Below are 11262 nucleotides of genomic sequence, written 5' to 3'. Positions count from 1 at the left end.
ATAACCTTTCCCTATATATATATATATATATATATATATATATATATATATATATATATATATATATATAGAACACCAATATAAGTTAAATCCATACAACTATCTTATGTGGTATGTTTACCTTGGGAATGGATTATTAATGACTTAGTAGGGTAATCAATTGTTGATTTTGTTCATATTTAGTCTTTTTTTTTGTACATCATATACCATACAACTTGTTATACACGTTCACATCCTAACTTTACGACTTGCTGCTGTAGGTAAAATGGTAATATGTGAACAACTTCAACAAATTAGATGATATATATTCTACAAAAATAGAAAGACTAATAAATGTTAAAAAAAGTACCTCCCCACCACCTCTCCCACCGCCACAATCGCCACAAGCACCACCTCCACCACCGCCTTTGCCACCACCTCCTTCATCGCCATTGCCTTCGCCTTCACCACCTACCGCCACCACCTCCTCCACCTATACCGACCGCCACCTGTTGGATCTATATGCTCAATAATCATTATTGAATGATATTGCTAATAACATATGATCGTATATGGTTACACCTTAATCAAGTTGGCACATATTAAATATTTATTCTTATTATATGATTACTAATAAATAAAATCAAGTTTGTTATTTAATTATAGAATAGTTATTTTTTAATAAAATAATAATTCAATAGAGTAGAACTAGTTATTGTATCACATGGTATGATTTAATAAGTCATTTATAAGTTTTCGGCCACTTTGGTTACCACCTAACTTTATAACTACATGGACTAAACTAGTTCTTGAAATAAGTCAAACTTTTTCTCTTTTTTCTCTCACTAAAATTGTGACTTTCAAAGGGATTGATAGGTTGCTTTCCAACCTCCCACTTACGCATACATTACTTGTAGGATATTTGTACTTTACATTAAATGAAAGTATGGGCTAAAGATCTTACATGTGAGTATACAAAGTGTGAGTAATGCTTGCATTTTCACCATGAGTAATGCTTGCATTTTCACCGCTTCTTCTTTTTAGAAAAGTATAAAAGCCATAAGTTTCTTTCCACTTTCCCTTCCCCCCCCCCCCCCTCCCCCCTCTTTTGAAGTTAGTGAAGAGTGTTACTTGTGTAGAAGTGTTTATCCTTTAGTGCTTAATTATGTCAATCACTTAAAGGCTTAAGAAGTCATAAATACAGAAGGGAACTAGTATTCCAAAGTGTCTTACTCTTGATGGTGTATACATATAGAGAAGTTCAAGCTTCTTGTTCTTATGCTATATTCATCAACTCCCCAATTCCAAATGGAATCAAATGCTCAAAATTTTGTCTTCTTAATATCCTTGTGTTGCTATAATTATTTCATCTAATTGGATCCTCTTGACGATTTTGTTAAATTGTCTAAAATTAACTAGTTATTTATTTAGTCTTCTTTATATATATATATATATATATATATATATATATATATATATATATATATATATATATATATTAAAGGGTAAATTACACCAATCGTCCCTCATGCATATGTCAGAAAGCGTTTTTAGTCCATATTTTCAAAAATTAACTCGAACCGTCCCTCGTTTGGTTTCAACTTGCACGCTTCATCCCTCAAAGGTGAATTTATTGCGAACTTAGTCCGTTCCAGAATTGAAATGAGGATAATACCCTTGTGTTTTTATTTTATAATTAATTTATTTTTACCCTTATTATTATTATATTTAAAAAAAATAGCCCCTTCACTTTCCTCACATTTTTAATCAGAAATAAACACACATATTCAATGAGAGGGAAAGTGCAGACACAAATCGTCAGCCACCACCATCGTCTCCACCTCCGGTGAACCTTTCTCTCCATGTATCACCATTTACATCCAATTCCGCCAGCCCCAGAAACGAGGATACCAATTTCATATCGATAGCTCTTCTCGGATTCTAATCTTCGATCTGTTTCTTTAACGGAAGAAGGTTAGGGATTTTCGATTTTGTTGTAATTGTTGCGTTTTCGATGTCTTGTTTAGTTGAAATAAACTCATCATAGTGACTCTGGTGATCTCCTCTCCGTATGGACCAAGACTCTCGGCGGTCCCCTTTCTGTTTCCACCGCACCTGTCACATTTCTTTGAATCCAAATCATTGATGGAGATGTTGTCGAAAAAAAGAGTAAAGTCTAGATCAATGGCATCATAAAGGTGGAGAGGTGGTTTCCGATGGGTTCTACATAGAGATGGAGACGTTGCCGCTGCCTAGGGTTTTGATCTGCCACCTAGGGTTTCTGATCAAGCTCCACCGCCTGTTTGGGGATCAGTAACATAAAAAATAAAGTGTGCATGATGAAAGGGTGGTTGTCGGAGGTCTGATTCTTCACGTTTTTTGGTGGTTAGCATTATCGATATGAGGTTCTTCGAAAAGCAGTGGGATTTGGGGTGACCACCAATGCATTTGATTTTGAATCCTCTTTCTTATACTACGACTCGTGAGTTTCTATTTATAGGTTTATAGTTTGATTTTCAGGTTTAGGGTTTAGTTAGATTTGATTTCAGGTTCTTGTTTATTAAATTTAGGGGTCGTCGGATTTTTGGGAAGGAAAAATGTGGGATATGTTCAATGGTGATCGGACATAAGACACATCTTCCAAAATAGGTGGTGGTGGAAAAAAAGGTCTTTTTATGTCCAGAGGGACGAAGCATGCAAATTTTAAGCAAACGAGGGACGGTTCGAGTTAATTTTTGAAAATAGAGACTAAACACGCTTTCTGACATATACACGATGAACGATTAGTATAATTTATCCTATATTAAAAAAAGATCTTTTTTTTGGCTTCACAAAAACCATCACCACCACCTGTATCACTCCCTTCGCGATGGTGGAGGTAGTAGTTGAGGTGGCAGTGATGGTGACGAAGGTGGAGGTAGTGACGCTGACGGTAGTAGATGTAGTGGTAGTGGCGGTGACAGAGGTACAAACAACAGAGGTGGCGGCGACGATGGCGGAGGTATAGATAACAGAGGTGGCGGTGGCGGTGACGATGATGGTTATGGTGTTCGGGGAATTCTTTTTATTCAAATTTAGTCATTTTCTTTTTATCTACCCTTTTACCTAAAGGTAGCAAGTCGCAAAGATTATATACAGATTAAATAAGTTGGATAGGAAAACAAAATCAACAATTCATTATCTATTAGACGTTTTTTTAGTTTTTTCAATTAAAAGGTATTTCTTGAATATTTTTGAAAGTTGTTTACCCTTTATTGACATTAACCCCTATTTAATAACATGATTTTGAAAAGAACGATTGCAGGCAAAACTCCTTTGCCGAGTTCTTCGGAAATGGGAGAGCACAAATAGGAAGACGCAGAGAATTTCGTCTGAAGATTCGCCGGAATTTAATCGGAGAGAACGAAATGGAGAAGGCGATGGCGTTGGCTCAGCAGCAACAACGACAACAAATGCAAAAACAGGTGTTGATACAACAACAACAGCAGCAACATCATCATCATCAACAACAGTTCCTTCTATTGCAACAAATCCAACAACAGCAGCAGGCCATTTCTCGCTTTCCTTCTAACATCGATTCCCATCTCCGGTCACCGTTGCATCCGATAAAAAATCAGCAACATCCACAAAACCCTAACCCTAATCACCTACAAAACCCTAACGCTTCAGTTTTACAACCCAATCGGTCACAAGGTCTTCCTCATACATCTCCTGCGCACCAGTCTGAATTGCATATGGCATATCAGGACGCTTGGCGTGTCTGTCATCCCGATTTCAAACGCCCTTTCTCTTCCTTAGAAGACGCTTGTGAGAGGTCTGTTTATTACACATAAGTGCTCCTTTTTCGTGAATGCATCTTCGTTATAATCCATAATTTTATCCATTCTGAACGCAAATATTCTGCACAAAGTGCGAGTTAATTTTTTGAATATAGTTTCCTTCGATCTGAGATCTCTGGGGACGAACACTTAAGTTACTTAGATCATATTAATACCATCAGATCTTCAGTTTGTTCATCTTATTCATGAGCATTTGATCCACTAAAAATTTAATTTACAAATTGTTTGTCAGTTATATCTTATTAATGTTTCTCATTGATTTCTCTCCAGGCTGCTACCTTACCATGTGGTTGCAGACTATGAAGCCGAGGAAGACGACAGAATCCTTGATTCTGATTCTACAGGGCAAGCATTATCTCGGTCACAGCAATGGGATCAAAACATTGCTAACAAAGTATCTGAATTCACTGCAACCTTTGAGAAACAAGTTCTTGCCTTCAATATCATCTCCCGAAAACGAGCCATGGGGGAATTCAGATCAGAAGAAAGATTATTGGTTGAACAGATGCTCCTTCAGGAAGAACGCCGAGCATTATTTGAAGCAAGGGCAGAAATGGAAACACGAGGGAGAGAAGCTCATGCGGCTAGTCTGCGCATGGCGGTTATTGCCCAAGCAGAACAGGCTCGAGCTGAGATGATGGCTAGGGCTCCAATTAGGGCTAATGCATTGGGAATGGGAGCTCATGAAATGGATCAAGAAGTTAATCATGATGAGATGATGAATGGATGGGGGGAGAATATACACAGAGATGAAAGAGAACCTTCTGAGGATTTTTTGAACGATGAAGAACGAGAAAATGGAGATATTGGTATGCAGAGTGATTGGCGTGAAGGGGGTGAATTTGATTTGAACATTAGGTGATCGTTGAAGCATAATTCTAGTTATAGTTCAACTTTTTTTTTTTTTTTTTTTTTTGTTTTTTGTTGCCTAAAGTCGAAACGAAACCCACATAATTTTGGTTTCGAACCCCTAAATGTCTTCCCATTTGTGGTTTTGAATTGTGTAAAGAGATGAAAATATCGATCGAATGAACAGATGTGTAGAAGTGAAAATCCATGGCAAAGATATTTGATGAATTTGCAATGCATAATAGCAAAGAGAAATCAAATATCCTCACATTTATCTTCCTAACATTTTTTCTATTTATTAGATCAAGACAAGTATCAAAACTAAGATAGAGAATTAGTGGATTCCATATGTCAATATTTGATATCCTTAGGAAGACAAGGAAGATAAATATGAACAAATGGCAGCAAGATATTTAATTTTTCAATAGCAAGATATTTAATTTTTCAATAGCAAAATGAAGTGGTTGGAATGCAACTGAACAACCTCATATCATGTGAAACTTAGATATGGTATAAGATAGATGTAAGAATAGTTTTATTGGTGAGGACAAATTTTGATTTTCGGGATAATCACCAAAATAATCATGTTTACATCTTTTATAGAATATGGGATTATCCCTAAAATCAACATTTGTCTTCACCAATGAAAGTATTCTTATACCATGTTTACGTTTCTCATAATATGAGGTTCACTTGCATTCCAACTATTTCATTTTGCAAATTTCTTATACCATGTTTTATTTTCTCATGATATGAGGTTCACTTGCGTTCCAACTATTTCATTTTGCAAATAAAAAATTAAATATTTTCATACCATTTGTTTCTACTTATTTTTCTATTCCTATCAAATATGGACATTTGCAATCCATAAATTCTCTCTTTTAATTTTGATTTTTAATTTTGATATTTATCTTGTCAAGTGACAAGTGACTGAGTTGTTATCTAACCATTAGAGTGCGAACGGACGTCTGAAACTTGATCTTGGGTGAAACTTGATCTTTATGATTTAATAGTAAGTAGGTGTGACACCCATCTATTACATGCGTTCATTTAAAAGAAAATTTAAATATAAAATTCAAAATATTTGAAAAGTTTGAATTTATAAGAAAAATATTGAATTATAAAAATTAAAGTGTTTTTTTTTTCTCTTTTCAATTTAAACAAACGATTTATATAAATAAATAAAGGAAATTAATGAAACTTTAATTTAGTAATTTTGAAATTAGAAGGCAGGTCCATTAATGAAATTGATATGCACTTATTATTAGATTTAAATAATATATGAAATTTAATAAAATATAAAAACCATAAAATGACATGTGAAATAAAAATTAATTTAAAATAACCATAAAATTACATGTGACAAAATGAATAATGTTAACGTTATCTAACGGTCACGTTAAATGTAACAAAGACGTTATTGCCTTGGTTGAGACCCGGTCTTGGCTTCAGAGAGCCAAAGCTGAAGCGATAACTCATCTCTCGTCACAAGGGAAGAACATCCCATGTGATCTCCTTATTCACTCACAACCAGTGAGAAAGCAACAAATAGCCCAGGTGACGCCCAGAACTGACGTCACCTGGCGGTTAGTTAGCGTGAATAACTCTCCCAGTAGGAGGAAGCCATGTTTCACGCTCACAAGGCACGGTCCCCACGATCCGTTAGAAACATGTATAAAATGACCTCTTCCGTCTCAAGGGATAGATCCATCTTCTCTCTCACAGAACTTACCCTAAAATTATTTATCTCAGAAAACTAACTTGATCGTCGGAGTGACATCCCGGGAGAACACACGGTCGTCATTTAACGGTTCTTTTGTGATTGTGTTCTCAGGCAAACACCTAAGACAGATCCATCCTTCAGCATCCAGAATATCTGTAAACATGTCACAACATTTGGCGCCATCTGGACGTATCCTCAGAGTGATACAGCCAATAGACGATGCAAGTTCCTCGTATAAGAGGGATCTAAGCCCAACAGTATCTGGGATGTCAGTAGAAACTCTGTTCAGAACACACGAACCACTCCAGGTGCTGATGACACAGATCCAGCCAATTACGATAAGAACAACAGAACCAGGGCTCCAGAGCAATTTTCGGCAATTGTCATCAAATGTCTCATCACCTCAGATGGCGATATCACATCCCAATTTGTTGTAAACGAATCTGTATAATGTGTAACGTCTGTGTTTCTGGGTTTGTCATTAATGTGGATCTAATAGTCTAGGTTAAAATTTGTAACCCGTTTTGAAATAATAGAAGTGTATTATTTGAGTATTATGTGTTATGTGCTTAATTGTGTGTCTTAATTGAATTAAAAATAAAAATAAGCGTCAAAATAAAATGTTAGATAAAGCTGATATATATGTATAATGTTGTAGTAGTTGAAATGAGGTTTCCGAATATAAAAAGAACGCTCAAATCTGACTTCGTATGAGGAAGTTATGATTTTCTGAAATTTTTACTTAGCAGCATGCAGCCCGAATACTCGATTCGAGATCGAGTGATTGTTGGTTGAAACAATCTAAACGAGAATCGAAGATCTCGTTGATAGTAGCGCATTGGTGAAAAGACAGACGAAAACGGACGTCGGATGAAGAAGTTATGAATTTATAACGGAGTTTTCTTGTCCCGGCCTACTAAAAATAAGTAATAAAAATAAAGTCAAAATTAGCCGACGGAGTCTAAACAAAAGTTGTAGAGCGTAGTCTCACCTACGCGTGGATATAAAGAACGTCGAAAACGGAGTTCGTATGAAGAAGATATGAATTTTCGAAGTTTATTAAATAATTAAAATTAAAATTTAATTATTAAATTCTGATATTATCCGAAGGAAGGGGGGAGTCATCGATCCGATCCGAAGTAAGCCCAAGTAGTTGAGTACGCCCAGCGTACTCCGATGCATGCACCGCCTCGGACTCGAGTGCTCCAATGACGCATGCAATGACGAACTGAGGCGTACGCCCAGCGTACTGCGAGGCCTCAGCCTCCTATAAAAGGGTTGCGATGGCAGCCGACTCCATTTGCCAAATTCTCTTCTCTTTCTCCCCTTTTGCATCGTTTTCCGTGCCAAAAGTATCCCGAAGCCTTGATATCAATCTCAATCCCCAAAGCAAGTTCCGAAGCCCCGAAGATCCCAAGAAGTGCAATTCCCGAGCCGAAGCTCTGCTCGCGAGAAGCCCGGTTTTTGTGAAGATCTTCCAGATCTACTGAAGAATACTACTTCTACAAGCCGTAGTGCTGTCCGATCATCTTCTGATCATGTGAGTGTGTAGTTACTTTCTTCTAATGCATAATTATGAAGTATTTTATACGAAATACGTGTTATGTGTATAATTTTGTTGTTATGTGTGTGAATGTATATTCACTTTCTTCTATCTCATAGATATGATTTATTCTCTATGAAATACGTGTTATGTGGGTGTGCCTCATCTGTTATGTGGAATATGTATTGAATGAGAATGCTATACAGGTTTTAAACTATGTATAAAAATATATATTTTTATCTACTAATATGTTGGGTAGAACATGGGTAGATAGTTGATGTGTGATAAACAGATGAGAGGCCTCGATGTTGTTGTTGATCTAGTTATTCAGCGGAGTATGGATAACGACCACAGACTCTTTCTAGACAGTCTTGTGGAAGGCTAGCAGGTTCATAACCTATAGGTGTTGTGAACGATGTGTTCACCGGTGTACTCTATCCCCCTCATGGTTGCCTTTAGGATATCTGTTGTTGAGGAAACCCCTTAGCAGTAATGTCCGTCCCGATGAAAATCCTAGATTAGGTCCCTTGAGATAGATGTTGTTTTACGGACGTAAAGTGAGGATAACGGGAATGGGTAATCGGGTTATTGTTGGTTGGGGAAATTAAATATAATTATTTATTGTGGGTTGAAAACCCTATATGCTCACCAGGATCCCAAGCCTGACCCACTCAGTTTTATTTGTATTACAGGAAGTGGCGCAAGGGCATAAGATGGATGAATCATCGAGTTGTTTTGTTTACAAGTCTGTATATGTATATATTTGTTGAATGACTTGTAATGTTATCGTTTATGCTTTATGGTCTGTATCGGAACATGACATCCCGAGTTTTGATTATATAATGAGAATGCACCTCTTGATGAAATGATTTGATAAATATTATTTTATCATATTTTGTTTTGGGAACAAATTCCGCAACTCTTTTAAATCAAAAGGATTTACTCTGAAATTATTTTAAAAAGCATAAATGAAATCGGTCTTTTCTGGCCGAGATTTTGGGGATGTCACATAACAGCACTGAAGTATTCACTATCTCTAACTCTCGTAAGAGAAATGCGCCTCACTACGTAGAAAACGAGATCGAGGGACTCTCGAGAAACCTACTCAACATCAGTTTCTCGAGCAGTGATCCCAGACCATCAAGCTAGGATCCACGAGACCTATTCCTTATATCAGGATTTATTTATAACACGAAGGTCCATCGAATATACATTGACAATGGTAGTAAAACTTATCCTGTTCGAATACATTCCAGCTTTTCAAGTTCCTGAAAACACATGCATTTTAAAAATACGTCAACATAAAGTTGGTGAGTCCACAAGTTTTGACTCCATAAAATAATACATTTTCACACATTCAAAAGTCTAGTTTTGAAAGTATCATTTTGACTCTCCAACATTTAGTATGTATATTAGGTATAATAGTATACTTATCAATTAACTGTTATACCTAAACATTTCTTAATCTTAAGGTACAAGTAGGGGAAAACTTATACTTAACATTAATACTTATATACAACAAAGTATAATGTTTCTAACAATTTGCTACCATGAGCCTGTAACCGTTGCTATGACATAATACCTCTGATAAAATAATACACTCATGATTTATCATGAGAAACAAACACACTCATGATTTACCATGAGAAACAACACCATACGCTTCATCGACGCCGGAATAATAACAAATAAAAGGATAGTTCATCACTTGCTTTTGGTTGACTGTAGCTAATAGTCACAAGTGGGGTGGTCAACCCGTATACTAATTATACACGACTTCCTCGCTCACACGGGATTAACGGTTACAGTTAAGAGGATTTCCGCTAAGATCCCCAATCTTAGTTGATGAATACAATTACTCATGTAGACTTTGACGGCTTCCTATAGCTCTAACAACAAAAGCATCTTCATGTTTAAAACCCTAAGTTACTAGACTATGATTTTAAACATTACTCCTAACTTCATAATATTTAGGCAGTATAACAGCTATATCTTGAAGTAAAACCAGGTTTTCTCTTGACCTAAAACCAATAATAACAACATATAATGTTTCTAGTTTTATCTTGACATAAAACTATCAATAACAATATCAGGTTTTATCTTGACATAAAACTAACAATAACAACATATAACATATCCAGTTTTATCTTGACATAAAACTAACAATAACAAGTTATAACATATCCAGGTTTATCTTGACATAAAACTAAAAATAACAACATATAACATATCCATTTTTATCTTGACATAAAACTAATAATAACAACATACTTGTAACATCCCAAAAATACAAGCCAAAAAATTTCATTTTTAAATACGTCATTATAAAACCAACAGTTTAATAAAACATTCGTAATATCATGTCATGTCAAAACCAAAGTAGAAATAATCAAACGTGTTATCATAAAATAATATCAGAGTGTAATCCCAAAGATCTCATGTGCGGAAAACCATAGTGTGATGCGCTGCGATCAAGTCGACTCCTTTCCTTTAAACACGAAGTACCTGAAACCAAAACTGAAAACCGTAAGCACGAAGCTTAGTGAGTTCCCCCAACATACCACATAACATACAATCACATAACATACAAGTATTGTCAGGCATATCTGGGTGCCCAACCTACCCGTTCGGTACTCTCGACCGGATACTGACCGGTATATCTGGGAGCTTGCCTCCCCTTCGGTCCTCTCGACGGGACACTGACTAGCATATCTGGGTGATGGTCTCCCCTTCGGTCCTCTCGACCGGATACTGACCAGTATATCTTGGAGCTTGCCTCCCCTTCGGTCCTCTCGACCGGATATTGACTAGCATATCTGGGTGCTGGTTTCCCCTTCGGTCCTCTCGACCGGATACTGGGGACTATTTCACCACCTACCACTACCACATAACATATATATCTCAAACTATCTAGCATGGCTGGGAATAACCGCCCCTTCGGCCCTATCGACCAGTGTTCTGGGGGACTATATCCCCCTACTGTCACTAGCACATAGCATCATATCATACTAGCACAATAACATATAACAGGTAGTAGCAAACCTAGATGAATATCACAAAGACAAACATCTATCATACAATCCTACTGGTGGGCCGGCATTGTGGCAATAAACCAACCTCTACTGGAAGGTAGCTCACCTCACACTGCTGAAGTCCCGTAGACACAATCCCATACTACTGAAGTCCCGCAGACTCAACCCCACCTGCTGGCTGACAGATTCCAGATCTGTCAATATCAAAACATCACCCAATTAATAATTGGGTCCCACTACATAACCATAAACACTTACTTTGGATAATTACATTACCCCAAGCTTGGCTTATTCAAG

At 36.6% G+C, this 11262-nt stretch overlaps 1 protein-coding gene across 1 annotated transcript; it reads left to right on the top strand.

Annotated features, from left to right (window-relative positions):
* Positions 1–3269: 3269 nt before the first annotated feature.
* Positions 3270–4952, top strand: LOC111911001 (uncharacterized). The gene is made up of 2 exons (XM_023906767.3): positions 3270–3793; positions 4089–4952. The coding sequence occupies exons 1-2, from the start codon at positions 3387–3389 to the stop codon at positions 4678–4680; spliced, it is 999 nt and encodes a 332-aa protein (XP_023762535.1). The 5' UTR covers positions 3270–3386; the 3' UTR covers positions 4681–4952.
* Positions 4953–11262: the final 6310 nt, after the last annotated feature.

The sequence above is a fragment of the Lactuca sativa genome, chromosome 8, assembly GCF_002870075.4.
Source record: "Lactuca sativa cultivar Salinas chromosome 8, Lsat_Salinas_v11, whole genome shotgun sequence".
In the NCBI taxonomy this organism is placed as follows: domain Eukaryota; kingdom Viridiplantae; phylum Streptophyta; class Magnoliopsida; order Asterales; family Asteraceae; genus Lactuca; species Lactuca sativa.
Note: the sequence above shows the minus strand (reverse complement) of the source record. Positions and strands in the feature narration are given on the sequence as shown.

Bases quoted from the DNA above. Each gene is read 5' to 3' on its own strand.
- LOC111911001 (XM_023906767.3), top strand. From the start codon at position 3,387: ATGGAGAAGGCGATGGCGTTGGCTCAGCAGCAACAACGACAACAAATG. The intron at 3,794-4,088 runs GTCTGTTTATTA...ATTTCTCTCCAG, and splicing joins TTAGAAGACGCTTGTGAGAG to GCTGCTACCTTACCATGTGG.